Source organism: Polistes dominula, unplaced genomic scaffold, assembly GCF_049000335.1.
Source record: "Polistes dominula isolate Pdom_NZ unplaced genomic scaffold, Pdom_raw_medaka contig_31, whole genome shotgun sequence".
Classification (NCBI taxonomy): Eukaryota; Metazoa; Arthropoda; class Insecta; order Hymenoptera; family Vespidae; genus Polistes; species Polistes dominula.
Genome location: NW_028300925.1, coordinates 8,633,818 through 8,656,359, shown reverse-complemented (window position 1 = coordinate 8,656,359; position 22,542 = coordinate 8,633,818). Strand labels below are relative to the sequence as shown.

The following is a 22,542-nucleotide window of genomic DNA, read 5'->3' as shown; positions in this document are numbered from 1 at the left end:
GAATTTCTAAAACTTTGTGTTACAAGCAAATTATTTAAAATTGACAATTAAAATTGATACGAACACTTCCATTACTTTATTAACCGACAAAATAATAATTAAGTTGACCAATTGTAATAAATAATTAATAAAGTATAGTATATACATATTAGGTAATTGAGTATGAAACGTTCGATTACTCTCAATTCGAAATAAGATTTTTTCATTTTTAATTAATAATAATTTAAACAAATAATATATAAACAAGTAATATGAAACAATAAAACTTTGAAATATAACGTATACTAACCAAAAGAGAAAGCGTCCGATCACCTTAAAGATTTGATACAAAGTAAGATTCTTGAAAGACATCTCACATATCGTAAAGGATGTCAGATCAAACAAAACAAACCGTAATAAGAAGCAAGATAAATTTCTCCGAAGGTGGATCGCGTAACACCGATCTCGGAAACCTTGCTAAAAGCATATACATACATGCATAAAAATACATATACAAGGTGTTCAAAAATTACCTTTTCTTTTTTTGATTTAGTAAATTAATTCGGAATAACCAAAAATATCAAACAAAAATTCACTTCTCACAATTTGTTCGTATTACAAGTAACTTGAAATTAAATAAATATAATGTGGGTTCTGTAAACTTTCTCAAAATTAATTAACCTTAACCTTTAATACTTATTACATTAACAATAAAACATTATGAAAGTGATTTATTTTTATAGGAAGACTTGAAATCATGAATCACGTTTATACCGTTGAATGAATCTCATGTGGTAATACTGCAATGCATATTGCAAAGCATGCTACATGTATCGAATATTTTATATTATTATTACTTTAAATGAAACGCTAAAAAAGAATATAATATAATATAGAAAAATTCTTATCTAAAAATCTCACTTACTTTTCTGCAAGTATATAATACTTCTTCAAGTAATTTTTATAATTATTTCAATAATCTGTAATATGCCAATATATATTTACGCGTATACGTATTTTCAAAAATACCAACGTATGCTCGTACGTTGTATGTTAAACATTTTATAACAAGAATAAATTTGTACACATTATAAATTAGTAATTTTTTCGACACTCTGTATACGCCAATACATATTTAAATATATGGGCTTGTTTTAAGATCTTAAAAGACAAGAAAAGAAAGAGAGAATGTTAAAGAACGAGTAATAGAGAGAGATAACAAAATAAAGCGAATTTTGGTGAAAGTGAAAGCGAACGCGGTTATGGTGGTCCCTTTTTTTTTTAGAGATCGAGTTTCGATCGTTAAATTAATTCTTCTTCCTACCTGCTTTCCCCCATTCCCCCCCATTCTCTCTTGACCTCTCTTACGACGGCTCGTTTTTTGAAATTTGCTAAACAACTTTTTGAATAATATCGTAATATAATGATATACCGTAAGAAATACGTGTTATAGCATAAGTTTTTACGATGAAGATCGTGAAATTCCTCGAATGGAACTCCTCTAAGGGAAAGTGTTATAGAAACGTGCCCGGATGCGGACCAACGGGGATGGGACGGTATCGCTACGTCTACGTATAGTCTTACGTAATTATCTAATTGCGTTCGTCCTCCTTTTATTACGATAAATCATCTTTTTTATTTTTATTTTTCTTTTTTCAATTACCTATTCACATTACATGAAATTAAATCATAATCTTACATTTATCTGTTTAATATTAATATTAATTAGTTTTATAGATATATTTGCACGTATATTATTAAAATTTATTTTCTAAATATTTATTTAATATCTCTAATTAAATAAATATTTTTGTTCAAATTGAACCTTTTATTCGATAATATTTCATTTATTAGTTTATTAAGAAAATAATATTCGTATATTTATCAATTGTTATAAATTATATCTGTATATTATACAATAATTGCTTAAGAATATTTATACTATCCTTAATTAAAGTATCTCTTAGACAATAAATTGTGTTTCGATTATAATTTCATATATTTATTTTAATTAGATAATTAATCTAATTTTCTTTCAAATTAAAATCGTATATTTATCGATTATTAACGTTAATAAGATATTTATAATTAATATAAAAATATAACGTTTTAAGATAAATATATAATATATTAAACAATTTGTAGAAATAAAAAAGAAAATCTATTTATTAATCCCTTAAATTAAATTAATACTTTTCTAATAGTAAATACAACAAACCTCTTCTCTAAATAAATTATTATCTTTATTACTCTCCCTTTTTAGAGATTTGAGGAATCTGTTCCCTTTTTACAAACATTTATCACATCCTTCGCATTAAAATACACAACTTAGAACTAATTGAACAATCTTTAAATTAATATAGTAATAAACAATTGTAAGAAATAAATACTGTTACGATAAATTATATATTGTTCCTCTTTTTATTCTATTCAAAAAAAAGAAATAAGAAAAAATGCGTTTTTATAAACTAGTAGATTCTCCTTATTGAACATTCGTTTATTGCGCAAAAAAAAATGATGAAAGAGAACTGTTTCCCTATAAGGTATGTTCTTTTTTCTCTCTCCCTCTCTCTCTCTCTCTCTCTCCCTCTCTCTCTCTCTCTTTCTTTCTTTCTCGATACATATATGTCACATGTAGTACGTCTAGTTATAGTATTCCAACCGTAACAAGTTTCATTGGTATCACGTAATTCAGTGTTTCCATAAAGGTATTTTTGATGTTTGCCTGAAGCACTGACAAGAGAAAAAGGAAGAAGGAAGAAAGAGAGAGAGGAATATTCTTACGAAATGTTCCTTGTTCAGAGTATCACTTATTATCTAGATTGCTTGATGTCTAAAAAGATTTATTAGCCTAAAGCAGGATAGAAGATTGGTTATCAGAACTAAGGACGGGGGATTTAATTAACAGTTTTAAAGATAGAACTTGAGTAAGAATGGATTAGGGGTTTAATGACAGGACACTTAGGAGTTTTATATTCAAAAATTACCACAATTCCTGTTTGCATTCTTCAGGATTGCTCCACCAAATATTTTTACGGGTGTTCTACTCCAAGATATTAACATAAGCGAACCACCTATTAGTGGACTACCTTTACCCAATTCGCAATAAACGTAAGAAAGTTTAACCAATTGTTGACCCAACGGAATACTGGAACCAATTATATCGTGATTATATTTGGAATTATTTAATGATAATGATGATGATAATCTTGATCTGTTGTGAGAATTTTTGAAAACTTTCAATGGAATCCTTGGTACGAAACGAGTACCATATGATGTAAATGTTGATGGTGGTGTGTAAGATATTCTTGTTGATTCTTCATCGAATGCTGATTTTAAGAGAAGGTTGAATCCAAATATTGATCCTTCGATACCTTCTTCTAATCCTTTATCGAAATCTGTATACTCTTGGCCTAGGACTATGTCACCTGATTTTGGTATCACATGATTCACAGTCTAAAATTAAAATAATTATACAATAGTTTGAAAATAAGAATGAGAGGAAATAAAAATGAATTATTGCGTTGGTAATTAGGATAATTATTTTAGTTAAAAAATTATTACGAAAATTTATTTTAAATATTATAGATTGGAATTATTAATTAATATCTAAAAAAAAAAAATTAGAAACATATTATTTTATAATCTTATTTCAATTATTTATTACTTTATGTCAAATCCAAATTAATTGTCATATTTGTAGTTTTGCAAATATTCATACAAATGTGTCAACTCATTTGGAAATAGGAGGAAGTATCGTAAAATGAATTAGAAAATAATTAAAAAAAATTTTTTTTTAATTTATCGTTTATTGTAATAAATAATTATACCGGAGTATTAATAAAAGTACGAAGCAGAAATTATTTGTAAAGATATTGGACGAACCTCTTCAGAGAAACCTTGTGTCTTTATTCGACCATTGAGCCACAATGCAAATCGACCTAATCGATTCTCCCAACTTTGACAAATATGATACCATCGATTTTCTTGAAGAGTAACACCTTCCTCAAATACTTTGATCCCACCGATTTCCAAATGAACGCTCCGACCCTTTGCAGATATCCATCCTCTTATCAATCGATCTTTCTCGTTTTCTAACAAAATAAAAGCGCTCGTTTATTTCATATGACATATCTAACAATTTTTCTACTTTCCAATTTGGCGAAAGTTTCGATATTACGTTTGCGTGTGTGTATACAATCAAATATGTGCATATTTAAATAAAATGAATCAAATAAATCATTAGAAAACAAGGGGAAGAAGCAGTTTGATAAAAGTGAAAAAGAATTTATTTATTTATGTGTTCGTGCGTGTGTGTAGAGATTTGTTTTACAAGAACTTTTTATAAAAATTTTTTATTATATCGTTTGATCAATTCTATTTCTAATGAAGAAATTTAACTAAAAATGAAGCAAAAGATATTTGTTTTTTAACTAAAATTAGTGATAAAAAGATGGGAGAAATTTAAATAAGATAACAAACAAGGAATACATTTCCTTTCACTTGTTGTGTTACGATAATATAGTCTCTTTAATTCTTTTTTTTTTTTTTTTTAACTTTCACTTATGATAACTTTTAAGTCAACCAATAAATAATGTTAGAATTGAATGAAATACCAAGAATCTTGAAGTAAATTTTTTTTTAATTTAATTGCTTTCATTTTTAAAGGAATAATTTTTTTTTAAATTGTAAAAATGTTTCTAAGTTGTTTATTTAAAATTGTGAGACAAGAAACAATTAGCCAAAACAGAATAATTAACTTTTAAAATTTAATATTATCCAAAATTTGGAACCAATTCCGATATTAAAAATTTCTATAGTATTTATTGTTAATTGCAATAAAATATATTTGCACACTTACTAGAGTAAGAGAATATCGATTGTGGATACTTAAAGTTGACTGAACGCAACCATAAGCAAAAAGTAAATTCTTCTATATTAGGTACAGGTAATTCCCACCTGAGAAACTAAAAAAAAAAATAACGAAAAATAATACAATTAAATTACAAATTAACTTCTTAACATTTTCTTATCGGTAATTAAAATTCTATCTATTTGGAGCAACACCATAAAAAAGGTTCATTCGCATTCTCTTTTGTAATTGGTCGTTCGAAAAGTGATTGTTAAAGTAAATTTCTTTTTATCGATTATTTTCTTTTTCTTTTTCTTTCATCGAAAATCTTTAACGACCTTGATGATAATTGACGAGAAAAATTAAAAAAGTAAATAATTAATATCTAAAAATAACTTATAAAAAAATTATCTACTTCTATCAAAAAAATCTAACTTCTAAAAAACTTTTTTTTATAAAAGTATAGAAAAATTTTTGAATTCAATAGTCATAGGAAATTAAACAAACCTTAATTATTTTGAAAAATAATAAAACAATATCTACCTGAATATAATCTTTCTGAGTTAGAGTGTACATATGTAAAGGTGAAATTTTTAATTTCTTTCCAAACCATTGGTCGGTCTTCAATGTAGAAAATTCCAAAGACACATTTTTGATAAAACATCCAAAAATTATAAAATAAACAAATACAATAATATTAGATACGAACATTTTCATAATCCTTACTTTCGTACATTACTTCCGATGATTAAAATAAATCTTTGACGAATATGAAAAATCTCTTCTGTGATTGATTAATTTTTTTAATTTAAATTAATTCATTAATTTAAGAAAAAAATTCTATCTGAAATAAAATTTTACACAAAAACCAAACTTAATGATGATCAAAATAATTGTAATGTTTAATTGGACACGTCACTTTGATAAACTTTATCTTCTTGTTTTTAACATCTTGCTGTAATTAACAACAAATAAAATTTGATTTTAAAACCCCTATTCTTCTCTCTAATTCGTTCCCCTGTTGTAATTGGACTCCTATTTTAATTCTCTTATTTTATTTTTCTTTCTCTTTCTTCTTATTCCTTTCTTTTTAATTCAAACTAGTCCAACAATAGAAAAAGCACGTATCACGTTGCCGAACGCACTGCATGAGTAACAACGACTAAGGAAGGGAAATCGATGCGAATCGGCAGAGCCTGTTTGCTTTTACGCTTGCTTGAAATCAAAAAGAGGGAGTTAGACCTCCTAACGCATATCTTAGAAATAATTCGAGAAGGAAAATACCCTCCACTCTTTTTTTCTTTTCTTTTATAATTTAACTTTATTTCATTATTGTTATTAATTTAATATTTAATCGAACACATAACAATATTAGAATTGTATAATATTTTAAATTAGTGAATTAACTGGACATTTAAAATTTAAAGGAACTAAAATATTGAATTGATCAATATAAGCAGTTTGAAAATATTTTTATAAATTTAAAAGAATAAAGAACAATTGTTTTTTATTTTTTAATTGTATAAGTGAATTTATTAAGATTTTCCATAGTGATAAATTATTATACGTAATATTGAACTAATTGAGAAATAAGAGAAGCTAATGTTTTTATTTAATTCCTAAACATTTTTCAAGGATTTACGTTAGAGATTTTATTCTTAGTACATTTAAAAGAATAAGGAATAATTTTCTTTTACTTTTTGATTTCCTAATTGCATTAAGATTTTTCTCAGTGATAAATTATTATACGTAATATTAGTAATTGAGAAAATAGAGAAATGAGTGAAGCTAAAGTTTTTATTGAATTTCTAAACATATTCCAAAAATTTTAGTTGGAGATTTTTTTCTTAATAAATTTAGAAGAAAAAGAAATAATTTTATTTTTTTATTGCATAAATGAATACATTTAAATTTCCCGCAGTGACAAATTGTTATACCTACTAATTGAAGAAATAGAATAATTTCATTCCTGTTGTAATATAATTTCTGAAAATTTTATAAAGTATTTCAATTGGAGAATTTTTTTCCCCCGATAAATTTAAGAGATGAAACAAAAGCAATTGATTGTATATGCAATTGGATTTAAATATCCTGGTTGGATAAACTATTATATGTGCTTGAACAAACCAACGAGAAAGCAAACGGAGAGATTGGAAAATGGTGAAATCGAACAGAACAAAATGAAAACTATTTTACGAACGTGCACTGTAAACGTCTGCTTAATTAGAAAACTCCTTCTTTTTTTTATTGCTATCATACAGAATTTATGAATTTATTTCATTTCAAAGTTAAAGAGAAACTTCCTTTATCTATAGGAAAAAAATTGTTTATCTATTATATATCAAATAATAAAAAGTAAATAATCGTTTAATATAATACCTCGTTATTTCCTATAATTAATAATTAATTTTATTTACCTTTGTAAATATTTTTTTTTATCGAGTACAGTTACGCAATTTGATTTCTCTTTTCTACAATAAATGTCTTTTTTTTATAGAAAAAAAGAAGTGTGTTCTACAATAACATTGATTATTATCTACTCATTTGAATAACAATTTTTTAAAAATAACAATATAATATAATAATACTACAATATTACTATAAATAATTGAAATAATAATAATAAAATTAAAAAATCAAAGAAATACATACATACCCAAATTAAAATAAATATTATAATCAAGATAAAATCGATAAAAAAGAAACATATTAATTAATATAGAATAAATGAATAGTCTTTAAATATTAATACCTTTTAGCTACTTAATACGAAAAATAAGAAAAAAATCTCGCATTTCTTATCCGTTGTTCTTGCCATGATTGTTCCGACTACTTCGTATTTGTACTTCAATCCCTTTCAACGATTTTATTTGGTAAAAAGAATAAATAAATAATTAGTTAAATATTTATGTGTTTTCAGACAGCGAAAAATTCGAATTCCGGTAGTGGTGGATATTACGTTGGTGGTAGTAGTACTTTACCTCGAGGTGGACCTCTTTTAAGGGCGTATAGTCCAGCAGCATCTTCTGTTGTAGCAGGACCAAATGCAACCCCAACCCAACCGAAACCATTATCTACACCAGGTATTACGTGCGCTAAATTTTTAATTTTCTTTTCTCTTTTAATTTACAATTGCGCACGATTAAATAATTTACGAACGAGCGACGAATTTCGTGGCCGATATTTCATCGAGAAAACGGTGTCTCTTAGTCTCCAAGAATCTAGAACATTTTTTTTTATTTGCTTTTTTCCTCATTAACAATAACAAGAACAACAAGAAAATATAAAACGGATTCGTATCGATCATCCAATGGGAAGCCGCGCTTTTTAAATATTTATGTGATATTCAAATTGTTGTTTCACACTTTCCATGCTTTTCATTCCAAAAATTCCATAATAATATTCGATCTATCGAATTGTTCACAAAACCATTCAGCAATAAATTCTACAAAAATATTAATTTTACCTAATAATATCTGATCCTATACTATTATATGAAAATAGTATGACATTCCAAGATTACTTCTATAATATAGAAAAAAAAGGTTATCCATTAACAATTAATCAGGAATAATTCAAGCAAATTACTTTTAAAAATTAGAACAATTCGATAGAGAAATAATATTAAATAATGAAATATTTGATATCTAAATTAATATATAAATGAATATTTTTTGTCATCAAATATTAAATATATTGTCATAAAAAAAAATAAATAATATAATTTAGATATAAAATATACTCAATACTAAACGTTCATCGACTAACAACAATTAACTCGAGCTAATATATATATAAATATCTGCCGTCTATAATATATCTCGTATGAAATCATTTAAATTAGTTTTATCCAACTTATTTTATCCTAGCACGTATTTTACATTCTCTCTTTATCATGCTAGTTTCTATCATGCTAATTTCTATCATGCTTTTATAAATAATTAACAATTTTTTTTTTCAAACCGAGCATCCCAAAGCAAACTCGTGCACGAAGTTTTTCTCTCTCTCCCTCTCTCTCTCTCTCTCTTTCTCTGCATTTTCAAACACGATTCGTTTTTCTCAATATAAAGTAATCGGTACAAATAGTTAAGTTTCGATCGAAAGAACTCGATGCTAAAGTCCTTTTAAAGTACTCAACAAGGCTCGAATTCGAAACTGGGACATTAACCGGTCACAACCCCTTCCATCTTTCTAACCACCACCTAACCCAAACTTTTCTTTCCTAAGTTCCCTACCAATTCAACCTATTACGTCACTTCACAATCCTATCCTGATATCGACTAATTAAGGCCATTCAATTACCTCCAATCCCACCCCTTCCCCGCATAACCCTTCCTTCTTCCCACTCCCACCCATAGCAACCCAACCCAACCGATCTCCACAACAACCATCTCAAACTTCGCAACTGATTACTAACACACGTTAACAAATAATTAACTTACACGGAGTTGGAGTAAACAAATAATAATTTTCGACTATCATTCAAGTACTCTCTCACTCCCCTCTCAATACTCACCAACAACTACCTTATAAACAGACAAAATTGAAGAACATAATAAAAAGAGTCAACTTATTTAACTAAAGAGAGCACGCAACTTCTAAATGATGCTTTTTTTGTTTGTTCGAGCTAATCAATTATTTGTTTATTTTATGATTATATTATTACTATTATTATTATTATTATTATCCTTGTATCCTTGAGATCGATAAAAAACGAATCGAAGGGACTCGAGGCACCGTTCCGACTTGGACAAAAAGATCGCCTTGTCCGAGATTTCTTCAAATTGAACTAATTAATTTTTTACGAAGATGTCACTTAACCTGCATATGTATGCTTATGTATGTTTATATATGTATGTATGTATGTATGGATATGTGTACATCTTATAAGGAAAAAGGATTGGTTATTTAATTGTAGGATTTTTCTAGTGATCTTAAAAATATTTTAATTAATGTATTATGAATGATTAAGTTTTTTTTACTTTGATTTTTAATTTTAAAGTTTGAACTTTTTATTTAAAATATTTATTAAATTTTCAATCATTTTGATTAGATTTCTTTACTTGTGTTATTATCAATAATTTACTTGATCAATTAATCAATTTTTATATATTATTTTAATTCACATTTATATTTAAATATTACAAAACAAATATATTAGATATTTTAAGTGTGAGATTTTAAAATAATCTTAATTATGATATTTCAATTAAGTGCGTTGGTTTAATGATTTTATTTAATTTGTATCTTAATTTAACAGTTTGAACTTTTTTTTATTAAAAAATCATGTTTTGTATTATTTTCATTTGTCTATTTTACTTGTTTTACTAACAACTTAATTGTTATACTAACAATAAGATACTAAAGTAATCTTAAGAATATTATTTTAATTAATTTTCCCGATTCATTGATTTTTTTTCAGTTTGGATTTTAATTTAACAGTTTGAACTTTTTATTTATAATATTATTTAAAAATCAATTATTTTAATTCGATATATGTATTTTTTTTATTGTGGTTATACAAGTAATCTACTTTAACCATTAATAATGTCACATGATATTTTTTATTAAAAAAAAAAAAGTAGAAGAATCCTACCATCAAATATGAATACTTTTACCTATTAAGTAAAATCTTAACGAGATAAAAAGTAAAAAGGGTGTGTGGGTTGGTTGGTTAGTTGGTATAGAGACGAAAAGAAAATTTAAAATAAATGGATGGTGGGAGGAAGGGGTGAACGGTAGAAAAAGAAAAAAAGATCAGAGAAAAAATAAAGTAAAAAAATAAATAAAAAGAGAGAAAGAGAAGAAGAACGGTAGTTGAAGTTGGTTCTTCTCCTTTGGCAAAAAAGTAAATACATAATATCTCACTCAGCTTTAGAAGTATATCTCTCTCTTTCCCCGAGACATTTTGTTTGATTTTTTTGGATGGATGAATTAGGTGGTGGCGCGGTGCCGCCAGCCAAGCCGCTTCGAAGCTACCAGTGCGGCAAAAATCCCCTTGGAAGTCTTGGGGGCTCTGCTCGTTTCTCTAGAGACAGTTCGGTCTCCCTCTATAGTATACCAGGTCAGTAGAATCCTTGAAAAAGAAAAAAAAAATACCATAAATTAAAATCTTCAAAAACGGACGAGCAGGTGGAACGTGTCTACTGTTGTATCAGAAACGCCTAAGTTGGTTATCATCGCGTATTTTGAAAAGTTAATAACTTTCGGGGAAATACATTCGTACGAGGAATCGATATTTCGTCCAATCGGAATGCCCTCCGTATTTTATATACATACATATATAGATACATATATATGTATATATGTATATAGATTTTATATTACACACACAGACACACAAAAAAACCTCTTGCAAAAGTAGTGTGCATCGTCATCCCCCTTATCAACATATATAAAATAAAGATCTAAATCATGCATTTAAAAAAGAAAAAGAAAAAACAGTAGATTTGGATTAACCTTCCATAAGCACGCCTCTGAAACCCGTATTATTTATTTTTTATCCTCTATTTCCGTCGTTGATGACGTAGTCGTTGAAAAATCGCCAATTCATACTATGTACATTATCTACAATGTGTAATGTAAATGCGATCCAGTTTTCACTTGCACATTCGTTCGGTAATTTGCTCAAAACTTTATTATTATGTATGCTTCCCATAAAAAGATAAAATTAAAAAAATATTATAAAAGAGAAAGTAGATTAAGATTTTAAAATAAATGCGAAGAATAAGATAATATAGAAAGCGACAACAACAATAACAACAACAAGAACAAACAATTAGCAACACGATGAAATATTATTTAATCTTACAAATTACGATAAATCAACCCACAGATCGATTGCACGGAGAGAGTGGTTATATGAGCAGTCCTGAACGAGGTGGTGGTATTGGATCTGCTACCGGAAGGTATCCACCTGGTCCCTATAGTACTGGTAGCAGCTATGAAGAACCTTATTATTCGCAGTACTCTGGAACAGTTACACCTGTCATCGATGAAGAAGCAAGGTGAGCAGAGTTTCCCGAATTCTTATGTCCTCTTTTCTTATTTTTTTTTTTTTTTTATTTCTATATATGTGCTCATAATTATGAAAGTGGTCTAAGTCAAAATTAATAAAAAATGAGTTAATCAGTTATTACGCACTACATTATTATAAACTAAATAAATTCAATGTAATTTTCACGATATTATTAAAAATGAATCGTTAGATAATGTTTGTTATTTCAATATTGTGTAAAATTCATATATATTCAAGTATAAATCTTTAAATATCTCGAAACAAGAGATATATGACTTAGACCACCTTCATAATTATGGGCACAATATCATTGACCTTCTCTTATCATTTTCTATGTTCCTCTATCTGTCCCTTTTCCTTTTGGAGAACAATCAAATATCAAATTATTATCTCGTATTTAATAATCACTTTCAAAATCATTTTCCACGCTTACGTGTGTTTTAAAAACATCAAGGTGAACAAAATCACCCTAATGTTTTTTCTTTTTTTCTTATCTATCATCTATCATCTATCTTGGTATTTTTTTCTACCTTTGTCTTATTCTCGTATTAAAATCGCTTAAAAATCATTTTCCACGCTTACGTGTATTTTAAAAACATCAAGGTGAACGGAATCACCCTAACGTTTTTTCTGTTTTCTATCTATCATCTATCATCTATCTTGGTATCTTTTTATTCCTTGTTCTCTTCTCGTTTTAATACCGCTTAAAAATAATTGTCCACACTTACGTATGCTTAATAAATAAAAAAAGAAAAAATTCAAAACGAACAGAGTGAAATCCTGATGTTTCTCTTATCTATCTGTTTCTCTTTCTCTTTCATGTCCTCTTACGGTCCAATCAAATCTATTATCTTATATTTAAAAATTATTTTAAAAATAGCTCAATCTGCTCAATAAAATTGTATTAAATTGACCAATAAATTCGTGCAATTTTTCTCATATTATTTAATTAAATGTAGAAATTAAGAACTGATGATATAAATAAATAATAATAATTTTGTTTTAAAATTAATTTCTACGCGTAATAGTAGTACTATTTAAAAAAAAAAAAAAAACACCCACACACACAAATTTGTTGGTCAATGATTATAAAAAATTTGTCAATGATACATCTTCATGAAATTCGGTATGGTGGGTACATCAGATTGGGGGATGGGATAAAAAATAAAGATACGAAAAAAGGTGGTTGTCTAAGATGATAAAATGGATAAAAGCACCCTTGGATGACTGATAGCGTGGATGTGTATATCTGTTGTGGGTGGTGCAGCGATACGGAGCTATTGGAGGAATCTTACAGCCTGTACGGCGTGAAACCACCAGGTCGACCACCTTCTGGACCCCCTCGATCTCCGTTCATACCACCAACGGCAGCCCCTATACCCACTGGACAGAGCTACGACGCTACTCGGTATTCACCTAAACACTCTGTCCTATATCGCATTTAGTTTACCTGTCCTCGCTTTTAAGCTCATTCTTCAATATCTTTTTTCTTTTTTCCTTTTTCTTTTTATTTTCTTTTTATTTTTTTTTTTGCTCTCTATTCTCCTTTTTCATATACCGGGATTTTCTTCTATTTTTTTTTATAGTTTGTTTTTCTATTATACATGCATACACGCGGAGCGGTAATTATGATTCATTTTGATAGGGCTAATTCTATTAAAAATATTTTTCTTTTTGTTTTATTTTCAATCATAGACACACTTACACGCGTGCTACAGATAATTATGACATTGGACTAAAATAAGTTAAAAATATTGTTTAAAATGTATTTTATGATTTACTCTATCTAAAAATTACTTCTATTACAAAATAAATCATAAAATGAATTTTAATCAATTTTTTTTTACTTCGTCAAACATTTTCGTAATCAACGGCACATGTAATACACACATATGGGTATATGTACACTGATTCGAATCTAACAATAAAGTGGATTGGAATTCGACCAACTTTTACTTGTTTCTGCAGAAACCGTTTAACATTTCTTTTCTTTTCTGGTGTTAACCATTCTTACATTCTCTTTTTTTTCGACAAAAAAGAAAAAAAGTATTTTTTTATAACTATTTCCACATTTAATCTTTTATTAGAGTAAATAGGTTAACTTTATTCGATTACTTTAACACTTAACACCGTATAATTGTTTCTCTTTAAAAACCAAAATTTATTTCATTATTCTAAAATGCATTGTAAATCTCATAAGAAAATCCCGGTTTTCTTTTGAAAAAAATCTTAAAAATTCCTTCATACTCCATAAAAAAACAATTAACAATTTAACGTCAATATCGATACTCAAATCGATCATCCTCAAGATTTGCAAGAAGAAAATTATTGCATGTTGGAAAAATGATGCTGATGATGACTATGATGATTATGATGATGATGACAATGACAATGATGATAATGATGATGATGATGATGATGATGATAATAATAATAATGAAAATGATGATGATGATAATGGTGCAAGAAGAAGAAGCATGACCGAAAAACAAGAAATATTAGTCGTGAAAGAAAGACGCTAAATTCTTCACCATTTTTTATCCTTATTTTATTTAATCCTTTCATTGAAAAAAAATTAAAACATAAAATAAAAAACTATCCTCTTTCTCTTTCTCTCTCTCTCTCTCTCTCTCTCTCTCTCTTTTCTTTCTCTTTCTCTTTCTCTTTCTCTTTCTCTTTCTCTTTCTCTTTCTTTTTCTCTTTCTCTTTCTCTTTCTCTTCTCTTTCTCTCTCACTTTTTCAACTTTATCGATAATCGCAGCAGTGGAATGCAGCATGCCGATTAGCGGACTTAGCAACAACAACAGCGACAAAAACAAAGCTGCAAACTTTCGAATACAACTTCCTAATCCTTTTTTCCTTTCTTTCTTCATTTTTTTCTATTTTCTTTTTTATATTTTTTTTTAGACGAAATAAATTCTATTTTGCGCATAGGAACGATGCACGTGTTTTATATGTTGCTATGACGAATATTCAATCCGATGTTAGAACATGATCGTCGTTCCGTGTAAATAAATAAGAAAAAAAAATTAAATTTTCTAATAACGAATGCAATTATTATTAATTATATAATTTAGATGTAATAATTTTTTCCATTGGTGAAAAATGATGTTATTGGAGGATCGTATCGGAAATGATCGAATTTGTTGTTTCAAATTACTCTAATAAATAATATTACAATTTATTTTTATTTTAAAAACGAATGAGACAAATCTTACAAATATTTCAACGTTATTTAATTACCAATCGGATAGTAAACAATATGGACAAATTTGACTCGAACAAATGAACCCCTACAAGGCCACTGACAAATCTAATTAAAAATAAATTATTTTTACTCGCAAAACCGTGGCTAATGTAATTTAAAACGTACAACTATTTTCGCTCACTTTTCTACTTCTTTTCTTTTACTTAACACGTTGACTGCAATGTCAACCATATATAACCGACGGTAAATATTCCGATCAGGCCAAATTACTTGTTTAGTGACACTTTTTTTAGTGCTCTTACAAGGTATATTAGTAAATATTTCGAATGATATTTCACAAATATGAGACTTCTGAATTGTTATAAAAGTTTTCTAAAAAAATTTAAATTGTTTTTAAAAATATATTTAAAAAATTATTTATATATACAATGAAGTCTCTGAAACAATAGCATGTTGATTTTGTCAGCCATATATGGCCGACGCTTTTTTTAATGCTTACAAGGTATATTAGTAAATATTTCGAAAGATTTCCATCCATAAAAGAATTTCTTTCTAAATGAAATACTTTATAACAATAAGTAACTATTGATATAGTATCGTTATATACTGGCATTGTTGTGTAGCGTAGTATAGCAGCGCGCACTGGCCTCACGGGGATTTTCTTGAAAACTAGCGTGGCGGTCAACGTATTAATAATAATTTTAATATAGAAAATAAATCATTTTATTTATTAATTTTTTTAATCATAAAATAAATCCCAAATTGTTTTATGGTAAACAATATTCGATTTACTTTATTTAAACATGAATAAAATTATCATAAAAAAATAAACGTTTCGCTTGAAATTGATAAACTTACGAAATTTGGCTTTGTGAAGATGAAATACAATAATCTAACAAAATCACATTTTACTCGATACGATCCTACTTTTGCTTTAAATGAATGTACAAAATATATCAAACCAAATACAATAAAATAAAATAAAAAGAACACGAACATGACGACGTTTAGCTTTGCCTGCGCTAAATATTTTAGAAAAAATGTATTATAGTTATGTGCCAGCCGAATTATGCGTTATTGTCTATTATCGATAGAATATCTAATCAGTAGCAGCGCATCTTGTAAGATATTATTCCCTTTGCAAAATGATTGAATGAACGAACGAATGAATGAATGAACTATCGTAACATATCGATGTTTTTATACCTTTCTCGAGGAATGGCTTTTGCAAGATCAAACAAGCAAACAAAAAACTAACCAAATAACCCCCCAATGAACCAAAAAGAAACCCTTTGCCCCACCCCCACCAATAAATATTTGAAACAAAATAGAATATAAGACAAGAAGAAATAATTATTTCAATTCAATTATTAATCATATATCGAAATTATTGTTTTCTTTTAATAGGATAAGAGTGGAACATATGGAAAGACAATTGGCTAATCTGACGGGTCTGGTTCACAAAGCGTTGACACATGCACCACACACGAGCCCATCACCAAGAGACTACTTACAGGTTCCTGCAGGTCGTGACCCTTATGCGCGAACTACAGGTACGTTCGATCATCCTCCAATTCTAATTCCTAACACGTTCTCAAATTTACAACAAAATTTACAAAAGAAAGAAGACAAACCTTTCCTATCTATCTTTCTATCTATCTATCTCTCTCTATCTATCTCTCTCTCTCTCTCTTTCTATCTTTCTTTCTCTATCTTTCCAACATACGTAACACACACACATGCATATGAGCCACTCATTAGCTATAACGATTAATTAGACATTTAGAAACAAAAAATGGTCACAATTATTTGACCATTTTAAAAAATAAGGAACATACCATGGTTTTCATTGGATACCATGTCCAATATTTTCACATGATTTTGACAATGACCTAAGTCAAAAAACAGTTGGATAATTGAATTTGATAATAAAGTTATTTATAATATAAACTATATTTGTGTATTTTATTTATTTACAATTAAGTCTATATCATAATTATCGACACATTATTGTTCTTAAATATATATGTATACGTTACCGTGAAAAGCAAAAATTAGAAAATATCAAAATTCACATAGTCGCTTGGTGTATGTGTCTGAAATATTAATTTATTAAAAAGAATACCCAAATATTCGGTTTTTCATCGACGTATTTGGTATGCGTTGTCAAGCGACTATGTGAATCTTAACATTCTCCAATTTCGATCTTTCACAATAACATATATATATATATATATATATATATATATATATATATATATATATATATATATATATATATATATATTATTTTTTATAGTTAAGTTTTTATTTAATTCTAAAAAATCGTATTAATCGTTTTTGCCTATGAATGGCTTATATTTTAAACACATACACATATATATAAATATAAAAACTTTCTACAAGGAATCTATCCTTCTTCCTCTCCTTCTTATCATATTCGATACAAATTTACAAATTTGTTTTACAAATTTAATTGCTATCTTAGCCGCATACTTTGTTTCTCGCTTATTTCGAGAATCATTTATCACAATCAAATCGTAATTATCAAATTCCTTTCATCCATTCGACTTTATTCTAATTCATATACATGTATCTTCAATCTTTCCTCTGTCTGTCTGTCTTTCTGTCTCTCTCTCTCTCTCTCTCTCTCTCTCTCTCTCTTTCTCTGTATATTTCTCTCTATCTCTTTCCACAAAATCTAAATCTAAACCAATGACCGTAATCTATAAATTATCTACATTGTTGTTAATATTACATCGTCATTTTCATTTACTCCAATTCCAACCTCACCCCTCACCTCTTACCCCTTCTTCCCACCTCACCTTTCTCTTTTTATTTACTATTCCTTCAATTTGATTTGACCATAAAAAAATGATATTTCCATTGTCCTGTATTATTATCGCAAAGCGAAAAAAAGATAAACAAAAGAAATATAAGTAAATCGCGTTATTCGGGTGTACTCGATCAAATAAATTCCGAGATGCGTGCTGAAGGCAGATTACTCTTTTATTGAGGAAAAAGAAGCGATTGTGTGTGGATTAAATACTAGAAGAAGAAGAAGTTCGCGAGCTAAGGTATGACACACTCTCTCTCTCTCTTTCTCTCTCTCTCTCTCGCTCTCTCTCTCTCTCGTCAATCTCACTGTCACTCACTCTCACTCACTCTCAATATCTCTATCACTATCTCACTTTCTCTTTCTTTTCTATCTCTATCTTTGTCTCTCTCTCTCTCTCTCTCTCTCTCTCTCTCTCTCTCTCTCTCTCTCTTATCTATCTGTATCAATCTCAATTTGTTTTAACATTAAATCATTTATTGTAAATCGTACGAAAATTAAAACGCGATCGATCATTACTCATCCATGAAGAAGAAGAAGAAGAATCTATCAAAATTCAGTTAGAAAATGAAATTTAATTTACATGTACATGTATGTGAGTGTGTGCGCGTATGTCGAGTTCATAGGTACGCGCGTGTATCATGTATGCTAGTAATTATAACAATGAACTAATCAAAGTGGAAAAATTTAAAAGAAAATGGATTGTATGATTTATTTTACATTACAATTATTTATATTATAAAATAAATTAAAAAATCGACGTTTTTCAATATTTCGACTTATTGTCTAGTCCATCGTTACAATTACCGACTCACATGTGTGTGTATGTGCGTGTGTGAATTTTTATAGGACGTGGGGGTATCTGTAAAAGAATTGAAAAAAAAAGAAACAATTACTCTGTTTAACAAGCTCTACTGAACAAAAAAAAGAGAACTAAATAAACTTGAAAGATCGTGAAATATAAAGAAAGAATAATGAATTTTTTGTAAACAATCATTTATAGGTAACCCATCGTGTGTAAGATGTAAACACATTCACATACATGTACATGTTAAAATTCGTAAAAAATTTGATAGAATTTTGGAAAGTAGCGAAAGGTAGGCAACGATTAACGAAATGAATTTTTCTTATCGTATTGTCTTAAAAAATAAAATCATTTTGCTTATCGTTGTTTGAATTTCGTCTAAATAATAAAATAATAAAAGGATAAAAATATAAAGAACAAACAACAAATGAAAAAAAAATAAGAACCCTGCTGTACAACTGCTTTGTTATTCCGACTAATGCAAACACATCAGGCGCCGGGGATGAGTTCGACAAACATTCTAGCTCCAGCTCTGCCTCACTGCCAGGTGTGTCTTTTCATCTTCTCTCCTATTATTTACTATATTATTGCTGTATTAATTATTATAGAATACTTACCATTGATTCTATATTATTATTTTTATTCATGTCACATAATATATGTGACAATAATTTATATCATGAAGTATATAAAAAAATTTCAACAAATTTATTTTTATCTTTCATTTAATATTCTAATTATTTCTATTATCATTCATTCACAAAATCATTAATTTATAGGAGATTAATTTTGTCAATTTTTTTTCATTTATTCCAAAATCATAATTAACGACACTTATATACAAGATGTTTCAAAATATGTTAATTATGACTTAACACTTTGTTGACCGGTCCCGAGTTAACTCGTGTTTCGCAGCGAAAATAAATATTACAATAGTAACAGATTTTTTTGTTCTATTGTTGTACTGTTTATCATACGAAGAAGAAATATTTAAAGTCTAATAATAAGTAAAATTTATTAAAAATTACTTATATTGTTTTACTTTTCAATTAAATTACGAAGTAATAACCGGTGAGATGAGATAAATTCTTAAAAAAATAGCCGGCCAACAAAGTGTTAAGGGTTAGTTTTAGTAAGTTCAAATAAGAAACAAAAGTTCATATAATCATTGACCCAAGGAGGTGTACAAATATATCCAATCATACATGATCACTACAATGAATAATACAAAATCATATCGAGTATAATATGAACTTTCATTCTATGTTTAACATACTGAAACCACCCCTAAATTCTGGCACAACTCTAACACAACTCTAACGAAACATTGATGCACCCCTGAAGGCTCATATATTTTGAAATAACCCATATATTAAATATTATTTACATTACCATTGTAACGTACTTAATTTTTATCATAATATTTATTATTTTTATTAATATTATCATCATATTATAATTTTAATTTAATTATAATTACTATTACGTTACATAATACGATTATGTTCTATTATTTACTGTTTTATTTTAAAGGTATATATACGTACATACATAATTTAAATAACTTTGCTATTAAATATTAATTTACGAATACTATTTTATTTGTTTTTCTTGGTTTAATTTTAAAATACATATGTATATACCTACATATCACCACGTTTTCTGTCTCTATCACTCTCACGACAAAAATCTACTACCACGCGATCTACGCTGTCAACATTTAAGTCTGTCAAACTACCGTTACAGATGACTCGTTCTTAAGGACAGATGTTAAACCACCGAAATTAGGCAAAGGTGCGATTAATTCACATAATGACATTTACATATATTTATATACAATATAATATATATTTCATTTCTAATATCACATATTAGCTTTTTTGAACGCTGCACTGCTAGCTCTGTCAATCACCATTGCACGATTTCGCACACATGAAATATTCTATTATTTCTTTTATCTATCAATCAATCAATCTATCTATCTATCTATCTATCTATCTATTTATCTATCTATCTATCTATCTACTTATCTGTCTATCTATCTATCAATCTATCTATCTATTCCTGTATTTCTATCTATCACCACATTCTTACTTTCTTTCTCATTTTCCCCTTAATTCACCTTCTCCCCCTTCGTTTCTCTAGAAATGCTCTACATGTTATCATTGATTTAGTTCGCTTTTGTTAGCATATAAATATATTTATACCATAATTCCAATCGTTTTTTCATTGTTCTCTGATCTTACGGCATCATTCAAATTCCTTCTCCCAATGCACATTTTTTTTCTTTTGCATGTCGCCACATCTAATTAATCCGACAAGTTTTTAACCCTTTGAACTTTGACCTCGAGTCTTGTAAAATATATTATTTTATGCATCGGGCTTGATTGATAATTAATATTGAAAGTTTTTTTTTTTTAATATTCAAACAAACAAAATTTTATTATTTTTGCGAGTAATATTTCATTCGTAGAAAATATTTTTATTAATATTTTTTATATCGAAAATTTCAATGTCATTTATAAAAAAAAAAGCCGTAAAATATGAATGAATAAAAAGTAAGTGCAAAGGGTTAAATTAGACAACAAAAAATAAAAATAAAAATAAAAGGATTGCGCACGTAAATTAGTTAGAACGAACCAACGGAACGATGAAATCAAAATTACAGCACTTTAATTAGAATTTTTTTTTCTAAATTATTATTTTTTTTTGTCTCTATCTAGCTTGGAAATGAAAAAAACAAACAAACAAGCAAACAAATAATTAATTAATTCTTTCGATATCTACGATTCGTGGATTCGATTCCTATTTTTTTGAAATGTTTTTTTTTTCTATATAAACGCACATCATTTTATCTCTTCGCACATAAATATGAATTTAAACAATACATATTATAAACATATGTATAAATGCAAGCTATTTTATTATTATTATTATTATTATTATTATCGCAAAGATATTTTTTTTGCAAACGTATTTAAAAATCACCCATAAGAAAATCTGTTTTTGATCGACATCTATTACAGACAAGTCGGTGTCCTTTGAAAAGTCAGTGTCCTTCAGTGACGAGCCACCAGATATGAATTCACCGAAACAACACTCCCCTCAGCACGCAGGTAATAAAAATCAACAAACACACCTACACGTCATTTCACGATTGATTTCTTTTTCTCTCCGAGCATGTTGTTAATCGTTAAGTCAAACAATCAAAATGGTTCTTCACCTATTTTGTCTTTTTTTTCTTCCACCATCATCTTCTCTTTCGCTCAAACGATTTAATTAGCAATTAAATTAACACAATTAAACTTAAAATTTAATTGCAACAATTAAATTCATCGAAATATATTTGATAATAATTATTTAATCTTTCCAAAAAAAAAAATTACAAAATAAACAAATAAATAAATAAAAATTTAATTCATTTGAAACAAGCGAAAGAAAAATATGAAGGAAGAAGAATAAAGCCAAAATTTGAAAGAATGTAAAGTTCGAGATTGCATATTACGAAAGAAACAAAAAAGCAAAGAAAGAAAACGAATATGGTTTGAATCTCTCGATGAAAAAAAATAAAAAGAAAAATATAATTGAGAGAGAGATAACTAACAGAAAAATAATAATATCTCTAACACCTTCTCGTACAATTGTGTCCAATGCCTACCATCGACTAGCGGATACAAAGCCTACGAAACCGGCAATCAAATCCTCCACATTGCCGAGGATGTCTTCGCAAGGTAATCAATACAACCAAATCTTGTATGCTTTCAAATATCATCGCCAAAATTATTCTGTGTATATGTACGTAATAATAATATCCTCTATGTGTGTTGGTGCATACGTGTGCGTA

At 27.8% G+C, this 22,542-nt stretch overlaps 2 protein-coding genes across 2 annotated transcripts in view; one reads left to right on the top strand and one right to left on the bottom strand.

The window, feature by feature from the left end:
- Window positions 1–22,542, top strand: part of LOC107072433 (coiled-coil domain-containing protein AGAP005037) — an 85,813-nt gene that overhangs the window by 41,621 nt on the left and 21,650 nt on the right. The window contains exons 9-17 of the mRNA XM_089171118.1: window positions 7,752–7,914; window positions 10,770–10,895; window positions 11,667–11,838; window positions 13,102–13,257; window positions 16,465–16,610; window positions 19,192–19,245; window positions 20,424–20,492; window positions 21,725–21,814; window positions 22,367–22,429. Of these exons, the coding sequence (XP_089027244.1) occupies window positions 7,752–7,914; window positions 10,770–10,895; window positions 11,667–11,838; window positions 13,102–13,257; window positions 16,465–16,610; window positions 19,192–19,245; window positions 20,424–20,492; window positions 21,725–21,814; window positions 22,367–22,429 (1,039 nt within the window). The remainder of the gene's footprint in view (window positions 1–7,751; window positions 7,915–10,769; window positions 10,896–11,666; window positions 11,839–13,101; window positions 13,258–16,464; window positions 16,611–19,191; window positions 19,246–20,423; window positions 20,493–21,724; window positions 21,815–22,366; window positions 22,430–22,542) is intronic.
- On the bottom strand, window positions 2,170–6,262 carry LOC149033027 (uncharacterized). Its single transcript, XM_089171077.1, has 4 exons — window positions 5,375–6,262; window positions 4,841–4,946; window positions 3,865–4,073; window positions 2,170–3,435 (listed from the first exon to the last, which is right to left on the bottom strand). The coding sequence occupies exons 1-4, from the start codon at window positions 5,546–5,548 to the stop codon at window positions 2,956–2,958; spliced, it is 969 nt and encodes a 322-aa protein (XP_089027203.1). The 5' UTR covers window positions 5,549–6,262; the 3' UTR covers window positions 2,170–2,955.